General features: G+C 40.8%; 1 protein-coding gene across 2 annotated transcripts in view; it reads left to right on the top strand.

Moving 5' to 3' along the window:
• The window catches only part of ARHGEF17 (Rho guanine nucleotide exchange factor 17), a 2,179,236-nt gene that overhangs the window by 2,107,570 nt on the left and 56,142 nt on the right, over window positions 1-15,524 (top strand). For both annotated transcript variants that reach the window (XM_044071304.1, XM_044071302.1), the window contains 2 exons: window positions 8,553-8,727; window positions 11,653-11,919. In XM_044071304.1, the coding sequence (XP_043927239.1) occupies window positions 8,553-8,727; window positions 11,653-11,919 (442 nt within the window). The remainder of the gene's footprint in view (window positions 1-8,552; window positions 8,728-11,652; window positions 11,920-15,524) is intronic.

Here is a 15,524-nt window from a genome sequence, read left to right as displayed (position 1 = left end):
AGTATGTTGGGCATGCTGTTTTGCCTTAGGGGCTTTGGTTGAGTGGCACACTATTTAGGAGACTTATGTGTCTTGTGATTAGTGTTGTGGTCGAGTGCGTTTCTGCCTTGCAGGTCTCTGCTGTTTAGGTAGATATTTATTGAGAGCCTCAGTGAAGGTGGGTGTGTGGTTTGTGTTTTTATGTGAAGACAGTGCTGGTGTGTGTTCTGAAGGGCTGTGTTCCATGTAGTGTGGTGCAAGTGTGGAGCTTCTCCTCTTGACCAGCTATTCTGGTCTTAGCTGGAGAGTGCATGGCTTCCAATTTGGATATACAAGTGCATCTCTTGCAAGTCTGAGTGTTGGGAGGTAAGAGGGGAGGGTTGTCAGTGTACATGAGACAGTTGCTACATTGCCTCAGGATGCCCAAATTCACCAGGTTAATTGAAGAAAGCACAGGGAACTGACCTTTAGACATGCCTGGAGGGGTGGGCATTAATAATAAGTACTGGAGCTGTTTCTTTGTAGAACATTTAGTACTGGTGGCACTTTTGTGAGCTACAATAATTGCTACAAGAAGTCTGGTAGAGTGCTAAACTAATAAGCTAGTAAAAGTGCAGGAGATGAGAGAACTAGCAGATCTAAGGGAAAAATTGAAGAGCAGACTTTGGCACTGCTCAGAAGCTTACAAACAGTTCTGGCGTCTGGACTAGACTAGTTTCAGGAAAGGCGGGAAAAGCGCAAATGTGGGCTTTTAAACCAGAAAGTTGAAAGATATGGAAAAACTGTCCAAACGGCCAATAAATTACAATTTCTGGGCCAGAAAACCCTCCTCTTGTGGTAGATAGGTGACTTAGTGCTTACCACTCCCACTGATGAACTAGAAGGCTTCCCTTCAACACAGAAAGGCTTGGGGGGCTCAGAAGCTTACCAACAGTATTCGATAGAGCAGATCTGTATGTGGACTAGACTAGTTACAGGAAAGGCAGGAAATAAGCTTAGAATTTTTTTTTCCAGAAAGCAGCTAAAACAGTACTAAGAACAATTCAAGTGCAGTGCAAGCTAGCACACTTGAGTGTGTAGTAGTATTAAAGCAAATACAGTTTAAATAAATGCAATTTATTCAAAATGTATTCTGAACTAAAGTCAATTGTTGTTTTATTCAACTCTGAACAGTTAAAAAGTGCCAAAAATATATTTATTAGCTAAGAAGCACACTCAGTCAGAACATGAAGATTTTTTTATTCGTAAAGTGCAAAGGGTGGAAGGAGGAGCAGAAGATAATTCAAGGTAAAGAACCTAAGTGGGTTGACCTTCTCAAATGTTCTCGCTCTATCAGGTAGAATGAACACTAAACTGGGAGGAGTGTCCTCGATCAAATTTACAGTAGGGGCGGGCAACTGCAAAGCCACCAACTATAACAGCACCACAAGAATAGGTTGGGTGGAAGAGAGAAAACCAGTTACAGAAGAGATCAGAAACAGCAAACAGTGTCAGCAAATATATAAAATAATTCAGTCAAGCAAAAATTAAGACAATGCAGAACTCGGAAAAGTTAAAGTACCAAGAAATATAATTATCAACGATATATTTCCAGATTGTTTGAGAAGCACTCTTCAGTCAGAACACATGGAACTTCTAACAGTGTATGCAGGAATTTACAAATAGGGACTATTTTTAAATCAGCAAGCCTTGAAACGATCAGAAAACACAAAAGCTGTTAGGCCAGTTTTATAAACTAACACAACCACAGGAATGGGAGGGAGATCCTGTTTCAGAACAGATCAGAAACAGCAAGCAATGTCAGCAAATATATAAAATAACTCAGTCAAGCAAAAATTAAGACAATGCAGAACTCTGAAAAGTTAAAGTGCCAATAAATATACTTATCAGCGATATATTTCAAGATTGTTTGAGAATCACTCTTCAGTCAGAACACAAGAAGATTCTAATAGTGTCACATTGTCCTTTCTGAGAGGGCCAGGGTTTACCATCAACCTCCAGAAGTCTTCCCTGATCCCCTCCCAGGATCATGTCTTCCTGGGGTGCAGGATTCTAATAGGTGCAGTGATAGCTTGTTTACCCCCAGAAAAGATCATGTGTCTCACCTCTCTTTTCCAGGACCTAATAACACTTCAGTCCCTGACTGCCAGTGAGTTCCTGCACCTCCTGGGGTTCATGGCCTCAACTATTCCAGTGCTTCATTTGCCAGAATACACATGAGGAAATTTCAGTGGTTCCTGAGAACAGTTTGGAAGCAACACAATCACCCTCTGGAATTTGTTGTCCCCCTCCTACCCTGTTTAACAAAGGAGTTAGAGTGGTGGATTTTCTAGGTCTCCAGAAATCCAGGCCTACCCCTTCAACCACTTCCACCCACCCAGGATCTGTACATGGATGCGTCAGACACAGGATGGGGTGCAACTCTGGAAATCTGGAAAGTCAGGGATGTGTGGTCCCCTACTTGGACAAAAGAATACATCAACATAAAGAAAATGAGAGCTTTGATCTTTGCCCTCAAAACCTTCAAGTCCAGGATTTCACCAGGGGATCTAAGCTGGTTGAAAGACAAAACCACAGCCCTCTGGTACATTAACAAGCAGGGAGGGACAAAGTCCTATATCCTCTGCAGACTGGCATTGTACTCCTGGGAGATAGCCCAGCAGGGTCAGGTTTCCTTCCAGGCTGTTTACATTCCTTCAGCTCAGAATGTGATGGCAGACTCTCTAAGCAGGTCTCTGTCTCAATCCCACAAATGGATGTTGCACAGGGATGTGTTTCTGGACATTGTCCATCAATGGGGTATCCCTCAGATAGATCTTTTTGCCTCCCCCATGAACAGACAGCTTCCCCAGTACTGTGCCAGGATTCCACATCCTGGGACATGGAAGGTGGATGCAGTATCTTTTCCATGGAAGGGGATGTTTCTGTATGCACCCCCCTTCCCACTCATTCAGAAGGTTCTGTTGAAAATTCAGCCAGAACAACCAAAAATCTTGCTGGTGACACCCTTCTGGCCAAGACAGCATTGGTTTCCCCTTCTCCTGTTTTTAGCCAAGGGCAATTACCACAAGTTACCCCACAGGACTGATTTACTCACACAGGACAAGGGCACTCTAGTACATCTATAACTGTCGACCCTATACTTGACTATGGATGGTAGGGCTTTAACTCCCTTTAGACACCTTTATACTAAAGACGTGCTACAAGTTCTGCAGGAGGTCAGAAAACCCACTACTGGGAAATCCTAAGTCTCCAAATGGAAGAGGTTTTCCTGCTGGTGTCTTAAAAAACACTTACAGCCACTGTTTGTAGAGCTGCCAGTGGTTTTGTCTTATTTGAGTGAATTAATGAAGAGTGGCTTATCATATTCCTTAGTCAAGGCACATCTCTCTGCCATCTCAGCATGTTTACCTAGGTCTCCTCCCTTGGCTTCCAGGTTGGAAGTCAAACTGTTCTAAAAAGGTGTCCTTCATAATAGACCACCAAGGAAACCAGTGCTCCTCCTTGGGATCTTAGTTTTGTTCTGGAAACTTACCCTAGCCCCCTTGGAACAAGCAGCGTCATTCTCCCTGCAACACTGCACATGGAAAATGGTTCTCCTAGTGACTATTACCTCTAGAGTCTCTGAGCTGCAAGCCCTTATGGCCTGTTCTCCTGTCACTGTCTTTCGTAGGGATAGGGTTTCACTTTGGACTAATCCATCCTTCATGCCCAAAGTGGTTAATGAGTTAGCCCTGAATCAGGCTATCAGTCTTCCTACCTTCTTCCCATTTCTCCATCCTCCAGTGAGAGGATTCTCCACACCTTGGATGTTCATAGACAACTCAGATACTACTTGTGCAAAACTAAGCCCATCCGTAAGTCTGAAAGATCGTTTGTCTCCTATCACCCAAGGACCCTGGGCCAACCTGTTTCCAAACAAACTATTTCATCATGGATTTCTAAAGCCATTTCTTTCTGCTACTCAGCCAATGAAAAGGATCTGTCTTCTCCTGTAAGGGCACACTCTACTATGGCAGTGTCCTCTTCTGGGGCCTTCTTTAAAGGATTGGATACAGCCTCTATCCTGGAGGCAGCTACCTGGTCCTCTCTTCATACCATCACCAAGCACTATAAATTGAATATCATTTCCAGGTCCAGAGCAGGGTTGGCCATAGCTAGTCTCCATGGCTTTGTGGAAAATGTTTCTGCTTTTCCTCCCAATTCCTCCTCTGCATGAGCTTTGGCATTCTTCCTCATGTTATCAGTACTGCAGCATATGAATAAAAGGGCACAGTATAGTTGTGTAAAATCTTCCTTCTCTCCTGTATGCTGCAGTATTGCCTCCCCCCACCTTCCCCCGGATGCTTGCCTGGTACCTGGTTACAGGTTTCTCATTTTATCAGGCTGGTGCTTTGAGGTATTCAGTTCTGAGGTAGGTACGTGCTGATGTCTGCTTCATACCCAACTTCTCTTTATGGCTGACGTATGCAGGGTGATGTGCGCCATTGCATGTACCTTGCAGTAGCATTTAGACTTTGGTATAATGGCTGGACGTACAAGTCAGCTGGAGACATACTCCCCCATGTTATGAATACTGCAGCATATAGAATAGAAGGACATCTATGGTTATGGTAAGATTTTACACGACTATTCTTTATTTCAAATGATTTTAATGTTGGAGGAGCGCACTTGTAAAAATTTTCAAAGTTCTAGTAATATCTGTTTCACTAGCATTCCTCATACTGAGTGTCTGCAATGTTTTTCTTGTAGATTCTTCATTCTGCATGACCAAGCTACTAGTGTATCCTCCCCTAGTTCTCATATATTGCTGCTACATCTGTTAGGAACTTTAGTAGATCTGTTTCCAAGATAGGATTGGTTACTCTGTTATGTTCCTTGTACATTTTGTAAACTCTGGTTTCTTGCTCCCCTCTGTGACACACTTCACCCTGACTTGCCCCAGAATATTTTCCAATAGACTATTGGATCGTTTGGCCTCCTGGACTATACTGTATTTTGTTGCAGGACTAATGTGGCTCAAAGAGGCTGGCTGTTTCTCAGTCTCTAACCCCCATGGCCTGTCTGTCTCTCTCAAGATTTCAACTGTTTTGCCTCACTTTGCAGTCACTTCCATTCTACCTCTACCTCTGTGTCCAACTTCTCAAACTCCTGTCTATCTGGTGGAATCTTCTGTAGTGCAGCCCAGAGTAGCTGCCTCCACTTAATAGAGGACACCCACTGGTGTGCTCTGCAAGCTGTGCATGGATTTATTCTGTTTGCAGAAATCTCGAGTCTTACTACAGGAGTTTGTTCATTCTGTTTCCCACTTTAAAATTAATTTTGAATCTGTCTCTGTGAGGTGACTGTGTGCCATATTAATGCTTAATCCAAACTCACTGCATATAAGTGAAGGAGCACTTGGAAGTGAAGTACATGTCCAGGGTGCTAGGGATTTTTGAGTTTCATTAGATGTGCTGATAAAGCATTCTAGACACTGCTAAATAGCTGGTAATTTGTCTGAAATGCTTCATTATCATGAAAACCTGAATGCATTCCATACTACCTAGATGATACTCATATTTACTTGATAAATAAAATCTTTAGTTAGCATTTTTTTACTACCTGACCTTGAAGCACCACTTTGAGAGGTTTGTTCTTCATGTGCCCTATCATAATGTCTTATGCCGTTTCCACATTTGTCGATGCACTGCTTTGGTTAATTTTTCAGGAAAATGTCTGGCGTCACCAATCTGCCTTAATGTTCTGATCACATTTTTTCTTAGCACTGCTTTATAGCAAGACCTGATTTTGACTTGGGTTATTACTGTAGTCATGTAAAATTTGTTCTGGACCTAATGTAGAACTGTAACATTTTATCCAATTGTAGAACTTAGTTTGTCTGCAGTTAAAGGAAAACTCTGCCCTCACCAACTGTCTAACTCAATCCTTAGGTTTATTTTTCCCCGACAGTATGGGTCCAGTATTTTGTAGGTACCAGAAACCTGCTTGTACTTTTTAAAACTTTATTTCCTTGCATTGGAATCAAATGATGGGAAAGCCCACCTACTTTTTTAAACTTAACTTCTCGCATACTTTGCAGATGAATTCGTCTCCACTTGCATGACATATCATAGACACAGTTAAATATGTAGTTTATCCTGTCTCAGGTACTGCTAACAGTCTTAGATGGGTAATTAATCGTACTAATGTCAGGAACACAGCAGCTGAAATAAAAAAGACAGAAAACTGTTAAACTGTTGTCCACTATTTTTATCGCAGAGAGGAGAAGAACTTAACACACCCCTTTTATAGCAAAACAAAGCAATTAGATCATTCAAGGGTTTAAAGGCAGTTGTCACCTCTTCTGACAAATTTACATAAGCAGCAATAAAGAATTGAAATGCTAAACTATGAATGTTTATTTATAATAGCTTATATGTTAAAATAAGTTAAATGTAGTATCAAAGATTTCTGTGACATTTAGAGAAAAGTCAGAAAATATATTTTTTTGTAAAGTATCAACACATTTACCATTTTCAAGCCACCCCATACACACACAGGACAGAAATGCAGAAAGAGAGGAAAGTGGCAACCCTATCACCTAGGCGCACTGATAATGTTCATAAAAAGGTCTTTTATGTGACATCCTCGCAGAGGGGGGTGCATATCTGGTACACGCAGATCCATGGTAAGAGTTACCCATTGACTTTGAGTCAGTCCTTACATTGTTAGAGTGCATGAGCATTTTGTAGTCCAGAAAGGAAATGTGACCATTGATGGCGACCATAATATACAATTGAATTTACTTTAATGTACATTTATTATGACCTTTTGCATTAATAACATTAAGAAAAGGAAATGAGAAATACTTAACTGTGTTTAAATGTACATGCGCACACACGTAGTCATTTGCATTTAAACATCCCACATATAGTATTCTACATGCTGCACACATTTTTATACACTTAGAGACACACACACACACACACACACACATATATATATATATATATATATATATATATATCTGTGTGTGTGTGTGTGTGTGTGTGTGTGTGTGTGTGTGATTGTGTAGACACACATATACAGTTATACAGCATTTCCATTTTGATGTATTTTTCTTTAAAGGACATGAAGTACACACACAGGCATATAATGTAGTTCACTTTTCGGGTTACCAAAGTATAAATAAATAGGAAATAGGAAAAAAGGGGGGTGAACATGACAGAAATAATTAAGGAACTAGTAAAGCACTTCTTAATTCTACATCATTCATGGGAGAGAGAGAGAGAGAGAGAGAGAGAGAGAAAACACCCCCCTGAAGGCATTGGTAAGTAGCAGATAGACTTAGTTTGGAGTCCTTGTACTTGTCACCTGTAAATGTAGAGCAAAGATCATTTACTGCAGTGAAAGTTTTCACACCTCCGCAAGAGAGTGTGGGGGAAGTTCTGTCAGTTCTTTCAAAACTACAAAATAATCCCTTTAGAAAAGCCTGGTATTTATCTACTTTCTTTTGCTGGAAGTAGCTAATAGCTATTTATAACATAGAACAAGCTCTGACCGACACATAATTGAAGCTCAGTCAGGGAAACACAAAAGTAACTCTGTTACAGAAGGTGTGTTTAGATCGCAGTGCTTCACAGTCATGTCATTCTATCTTAATGGCATGAGAAAATACAATTTCCTTATGTCTAGTAGTGTGACTCATGTAAAGAGGACTTGAAATGTATTCTGGGAAGAAGGAATGAAAGCAAGAAAACAAGATTGCATTACCAAGGCCCCATTATATACCAATTTGAGGGAAACACATTCAAACTGAAAAAAAAAGCACTTGGAGTGATTTTGAGGCAGTGAAATAGCTCAGAAAACAAAGGTACAATGTAAAAACATGATTTTTGAGTTCTGCGGTGGAGTCTTCCATTAAGTTCTGTTTGTAAAGATGTTTGTTTTTTTGTGTCTTTTGGCTTTTCCCGGCTAGGGGTCGCCACAGCAGAACTCCGGTTCGCTAATGATTGGCATTAGATTTTTATGTGCCGAGTTGCTGGCCCTGACACACAACCTTCAATGAAGATATGCCCACTCACGCATGTCTCCACACAGAAGACACTCTAGCTGAGAATCAAACAGGACAACGTCTTGCTGTGAGGCGACAATGCTACCGCAGCACCAAGATGATGTGGATTAAAAAAAACATAACTTGAAAACATTAACGACTAAAAAGACAGCTAAAATGATATTCTACATTGTATTTGCCTTGTGGTAAAGCATTTAAATATGTATATTATGCATTAGTTTTTTAGTCTTGTTAAAAAGACATACTTGCTGTATGAGAACAAGAGTGAAGTTTAAGGACTTGTAAGATGCTGAGGGGGTGGGGTATGGATGGACACATTTGCTTGGTAAGAACTAATGTAGTATAGCTGGATTGGTGAGGGTTCTTGTGAGCACCGCAAGATGATGGTTTCTCAGAAATGAATTGTGATATTTTGTGTGTGTGTGTGTGTGTGTGTGTGTGTGTGTGTGTGTGTGTGTGTGTGTGTGTGTGTGTGTGTGTGTACTGTCCTAATTCTTTTGTTTCTTCTTTAATGTAGCATACATTCCAAATCGGGCAGGACAGTAGCCGAAGTGTTACTTGTATGGTGGTTTCTTGCATCGGTGTCTGGATTGCTTTACAAGGCAGCGCACAAGTCAAGCTTTACCATGCTACAACCTTTGAGAATCTAGTAGAGGTAGATGTTGCTCCACCAGTGCACAAAATGTTAGCAGGTAAGAAGCAAACTCGGATGGAGGCTTAGAGAATCCCCCAAGAGGAGCTAGTTACCACCTCATAACCATAATCGTCTGTGATTCCAGTATCCTTCATGCTGTCGCCATAACTTTGAAGAATAAATTTCAGCACTTCCCAGCAATATTTATATTGTGTTTTGTATCACAATCAGACTGACATATGTCCTTATTTCAGAAAATAATCTTTGACCCAGTTTATGTAAACATCTTGGCATTTACACAATTGAGTGTTGGTTTCACTTTTAATAAGAATACACTACGACATAAAAATAATAGTCTGGACTATACAGAAATAATTTACCTTGTCAGAAAGCATTATTATATGTTGATATTGTACAGATTTAGTTTTTATCATGTTTTAGTTTAGGCATGGATTGTCTTGTGGCATAGAATTTATTTTCTGCTTAGTTTTGTTTGCACCTATGTGATTAGGAAAAATTTAAAGGGAGAGGTCATTCCATGTTGACTAATATAAAAAGGCACCACAGTGCTCATTTAAGCACAGCATTGATATGATGTTTCTCCTATAGCTACAGAAACACAAGATGGTAGGTGGGTACAGTGATTAAAACATTTTTAGCAGGCTTGGGCTATGTGATCATAGGTAAAAAATTATTTTTTTATCACACACACACACACACACACACATACCAAGAGATGGAATGTAAAAATATTATTTCTGTTTGTTCCTTCATTGTTGACTAGTTTTGACACTCCGACCCATCTTGCACTTGTTTATTTACTGTTCATGTTTCCTTGCAACTAAACACGTAATTCCTATCAACTCTGTTCAGTGTAAATTGATCTGCAGCCCCATTTGTTCTGATTTGCCCTTATCGTAACAACTGTAAGGCTGTTGATTCTACTGCCATCTGCCAGGGAGCAGTTTGGATTGGTAAGATTACTGTTAGTGGCACTTTTTAGTTCCCTTGCCCTCATGGCAGCTACATTTTCCCTTGTTTGCTTGATTTCCCAGACAGTTTTGCATCCCTTGTGTAAGCTTCAGTGTCAGCATGTGTCAGTGCAGCCCTTTCCCCTTTTTTTAATATGCCAAGTATGACGAGCCCATGCTTTCTACCTGTGGTGGCACCTATGGAATGATATGGCCACTGATAGCATCCTTTCCCTCATGGGATGATAGTGAACTGAGAAAGGAAGTAATTACTTTCCATTTTAAAGCACTGCCAAGTGAATGAGAGCTTCTTTCACTGGTCCAGAACATTGTGGCTGCTTATGTGTATAAGTTGTTTCAGTGTTGCACATTGTTAAGCAACTTGTAGGTTTGAGAAGTTAAGTCTGCATTCCATTTAAGGATATACGTATTATCATCCGAGTCCAAAATGGCATGAAGCAAAGGTTTCAGCTGGAAAACAAATGACTGAGCCAAATCCTTGGTTTGTCACACAAAATGCTGTCTACCAGTTTAGCTTTAGCGTCTACTGACTATGCAGTAACTTGGGCTGTAGCAGAGTGACCTTGACATATGTCTGAGTGCTGGCAACCTGAGCGGAAGGAAGCTAGGAAAGCATGGTACTGTGGAAACTACAAATTCTGCCATGGACAGAGATGCGCACTTCATCAGCGTTAATAAAAAGTGGTGGAGCTAGCAATCTTCTTAATGTCGAGCAGAAGACCTGAGCCAGAGCAGTCAGCATGGTCAATAGAGGATCTGACTGAGGATGGAGGTGGGTGTAGTAGTGGGAATAATAGCTCTCCCTTCTTCAGTGGGTAAGAATGAGTTTCAGCCACAACTGGAGCACCCTCATGGGGAGACTGAAGGCAAGGATTCTTGTAGTTGCCTGAGCTCCTATATCAGTAGCAGCTATAGAAGGCATACTTCCCAATTTCTTTCCAAAGAATTGTAGACAAACCAAAAAATAAAGAGGGACAGAGGGGACCGAAATCAGGGATAAGTTTTAAATATTACTCTAATTTGCTTAGAAAGTAACTAAAACAACAGGCATTGCATCAACATGCAATTTCTGAACAGTAAGAAGCATAATGTTGTAATGTATGTTACTAATGACTGACAGTAATCCTCTGCAGTTTACTAGAAAATCAAACATTTTATGGATAGGGAAAATATGAGGCAACATCAGGGACAGTAAAGAGCTATGAATTAACAAAGCAGTTGCAGTGGTCAGAGGCACAGAAGTGCCATAAGATATACTTGGGGTCATTGTATGCTCAGTACTCTGGTCGGTGGTTCTCACATTCTGATTTCTATCTCACTTGATGATAGAGATATAAACCTCGAAGAAATTACTTTTGCAGAAGAGTAAAGTGCACTGGTTTTAACAACAGTGATTTAAGTCAGTTATTTTAAGGCACAAGACATTGTTTTGCCTATCCAGGAGAACTCACTAGTAAAAGGGAGATTTTTCCTCTTTCCTTGTACTAACGACAGTACTGCTATGGATATAATAAATGGAGCAGTTGTTCTCAAGAAAGGGAAATGAGCTGCACAGCGTTGATGTGTGGAGCAGTGCTGCTTAAGATACGTTTTCCCTTTAGTGTGTTTGATCCTAGATACTGTGCTGTGTGAGCCTAGGTTAAACATAAGAATGCATCACCTAGAGTCGTGATGTTGGCAGATGTTGATGTGTATACATGTAGAGACAGTTGTATCCTCGCTTATTTGAAAGGGAATACCTAGTGGTCTGGTTTGGTTTTCCTGTAAAGAGCTATTCTTATGCAACAGCTGGCACACATTTTCTGAAGTCTGTGAATAGTAGTCATGTGGTAAATACTGAGGAAAAAATTAATATTGAAGTCCGTAGAGTTGTTCTTGTACCTTGTAACGATGACATAGAAGCAAAGGGCATAAAAAAGAAAGGTTCCTGATGTGTTTATTATTGTTATTAGCACTCAGTCTGTTTATAATTTGTTTAATTATTCTTTCAGGGTCAGATGCCATCATACGCCAGCACAAGGCAGCATGTTTGCGGATTACAGCGCTATTAGCCTGTAAAGATTTGTTGTGGATTGGTACGAGCGCTGGGGTGGTACTAACTCTCCATCTGCCACATATCACACCTAACACTGGCTCACTGAGGACACCTCTGGTACCAATGGGTTCTGCTCATGGACACACTGGACATGTTCGATTTCTCACATCTATCGAGCTCCCAGACGGCTTCAATATTAATTTTCCACTACCAAGAGATGCAGGTAGGAGATCTAATAAGTCCTTTTGAAATAAAACACTAAAGGAATTTTTTTGTGTAAGTCATTATTGGTATTTCTGTTTCATGGTGTGGAATTTGATGGAATATCTTAACATATTTGACCTACTGTGTGCTTCCTTACAGATAAAGATCTTTTGGCCTATCTAGTCTGCAAAAATGCAGGCTATTTAGGTGATGATGATTCTGGTGACAATCCATTTAATTGAAAGTAAAACTTAAGTCGGCTATGGATATTATGGGAGCAATCCACCCAATACCAACAATGCAGGGGGCCTTGCCCCCGCATCTCCTTACTAAATAAATAAAATCACCTCTGATTTTCCCATGGATTAGCACAAGAGACCAGTTTTGTATAACTAGGCTATCTAAACAATCTCTCCAGATAATTTCAAATAATTGTATACTGTGAAATGGTGCTCAAGTAATTGTGATTCAGTCATTAGTACTGCATTAATTGGAATGTCTAAAAATGCTTTATCCTTCTGTCTTACCTTCCAGGCAGCACACACCATTGATAGCAGTCTTGCCTGTTGTCTGTCTTACTTCCCTGGCAGATCCTGGTCTTCCTTTAGTGCCATCAAAATATACTTATTTCATAATTTTTGCAGTGTTTCTTAAGAAAGAAGTCATACGTTTCCCATCTGCAATATGCCACAAAGAAGTGGATGGCTGTCACTGCTATTTCCTTTTTCTCATCATAAACTTATTTTTTCCACAGGGGTTAGAAGCAAAGACTCTTGGAAAATGGGCTCATTTGCTGTCTTCTCTGTGAATGTTCATTGTATTCATTCATTGTCTAATACCTGTGTATCCGTTCAAGGTCACGGAATAAGTGGATCCTATCCTTGCAATAAATGAGCATCAGCCAGTGAGGTCTGCTGAGCTGTTAATGAGCTGTTTCCTGTATCTTTGATTTTATTCCTTCCATCTTCATTTGCCTCTTGTGGGAGTCTGAGCAAGTCTGTTAACCAGACAATGCTCCCAGGTCACCCCTGAAAAGGGACAGTTGTGTCCAGTGTGGTTGTGTGGTGAAGATATTGGTAAAATAAAACAAAAACAGTAATTTAGAAAGGGATGCCAGTCCATTACAGTTCTCACACACTCAAAAAGTGCATGCACACCTGTAGGCAATGTGGAATATTGCTAACTCACTATGACATGCCTGCAGTGTGGGAGAAAACCAAAGCACGGGGTGAAAAAATACAGATGTAGAGACGATATACAGAGACCATGTAGAAGGCACCTCAGCCTGGCATCATACTGCAGAACAGTGTGTCTGTGTGTTTATTAAGGAGAATCATAGATATTCAGTGATGCAGTACAGTATCTTTGAAAGCTTGTGATAATCAAAGAAACTGAAGTTGAAACTGTGCTCTCCAGTTGTTCAGTCCTGCACAACACTTGTCTTTCCCCACACCCGTGACCTTCTGTGTTGACAACAGCCCAGATTGCACAGTTATGTGCATATTTTCCTGAAAACAAAAGCATAGTTTCTGTTTGTTAGTTCATAGGTGTGACCACAAGGGCCTTTTTAAGCCTACTCATGCATCCCAAATCTCTGACAAGTTCCGATACCCTTGATAAGTGTAAGCATGGGCCTGAGAGATGAACCATTTACAGGTTACCTGTGTCCAGTAGAGACATAGGTGCCAAACCAGGGATGAATTTCTGGTTTCCCATCTAATTGTCCAAGTTGCACTTGAATTGGGTTAGGGAGGAACTCTGCTTCACATGGATGGGGAGCTTGTTCTGTAGACACAGTAGTCTCTGGGATACATACCTATCTCTCCAGTATGACCTATTTATATCACAGGCAAGGTTTAAGTCTTTAGAACTGGTAATTCAGGTAATGTTTTGTGGATATGCAGGAGGTCCATCAGAGTGGGTCTGAAAATGCTTTGTATGCCAGGCATAGATCTCCCCTCAAGAGCCTGTAGGAGACAGAGAACAGGGTTAGGGCCTTGAGGTGGTCTGCATAGGACATTTTACTTGCGCCCTGTATTTTTTTTAGTGAGGAACCTCTGTGGACATTCCAGTTGTTGGGTATGCCTGGTTAGGTACATACCAAAGGGGACATTGTACTCAATGATAGGTCTGATAAATGCCGAATACAGTGGAACAGTGACTTCCTTGGACTTAGATGCCATACCTTTGTTTATAAGTTGTGCAATATAGAATGATTTCCTCACCACTGTATACACATGATTGCCAAAGGTTAGATTACTATCTCTGTGTGTCCCAAAGTCCCTGACTACTGGGTCACCTCTAAGGGGTGTGTTGTCAATATGACAGTTACCAGGGATGGATGACTTCCCAAAGGATAGCATTATGCATTTCTTGGCATTTAGTTTTAGTCCATGGCTCTGACACTAGTAGTTTGTCTGTGTCAGCCCCTCCTGGAGAACATTTGTGTCAGTGTGAGATTCAGTGACAGCTCCTAATTTGCAATCATCTGCAGATTTAGTCAGCCAGAAACCACTGACATTGGCCTTGACATCTGAGAAGTAAATGCCAAAAAGGAGCAGTCCAAGGAATGATTCCTGAGGGACTCCGCTTGTGACTGGCCTCTTTATAGAGGTGTACTCCCCAATTATAACTTCCTGGACCCTGTCTGTGAGACAGTTGGCTATCCACCGGGTGACATATGGGTTTGTACCTAACCTCTTGAGTTTGTCAGCAATGCCCGATTGGGGTATTGTGTCAAATGCCTTGACCAAGTCAAGGTAGGCAGTGTGACCGATTTTGCCCTCATCCATTGCTTTGGTGACCTTCTCAAAGAAGTCCACCAGGTTGAGTAGGCATGATCTGCCCTTCACAAGAACAAACTGGGTTGGGACCAGTGTCTGGAGGTTTACTATATCTCTGTTGATCATCTCCATAATAATTATTTCCATGGCTTTACATATAAGACTAATGAGACTTATGGGTCTGTAGTTTCCAGGGTCTGTAGATGGCCCTCCTTTGTGCAGAGCAATGACTGTTGCCTTTCTCCATTAATGAGGCATGAAACCTGTTTGGAGGCTACAAATAAATAGTAATTCCAGAGGCCCTTATAGCTCATGTTTCATGATATTTATAAGGCATTCTGTGGTATTGTCTGGGCCCATTGATGCAGTGTTCTTGGTCTTAGAGAGAGCATTAAGGACCTGTTAGCTAGTGATAGTGGGGGGAGTTATATTTGATGATATTTCCTGAGGGAAGGTTGAAGGGGAGAGAGGGGTAAAGTTGGAGCTGAATTTATCAGCCAGGAGGTTTGCTATATCTTCTGGCTTAGCTCATAACTAAAGAATGCTTTGTGGTTGTACTTTTCATGTTCTTCATATGAATCAGCCAACATCCAGCATGTCCACTTATTAATTTTTTATTCTGAAATCATAAGTAATCTATAAGGGTGCCAGCATTCATCCAGTCCATTAATATTCTGTTTACACAGTAATAGGTTCAAACCCTAACACTGCCTTTTCCCCAAACCCTTTGATAACAACTTTTATACTAAAATGCATTTCCTAAAGAGTATGAAGTCTGAAACTCAAATGACTTATCATTATTTAGTGACTGCAGTCCTTAGTGTGTTTCCAGAAAGCCACA

The sequence above is a fragment of the Protopterus annectens genome, chromosome 5.part0, assembly GCF_019279795.1.
Source record: "Protopterus annectens isolate FY-2018-M chromosome 5.part0, PAN1.0, whole genome shotgun sequence".
Lineage (NCBI taxonomy): Eukaryota > Metazoa > Chordata > Ceratodontiformes > Protopteridae > Protopterus > Protopterus annectens.
The sequence above is the reverse complement of the archived record's forward strand: the minus strand, read 5'-3'. Positions and strand labels throughout refer to the sequence as shown.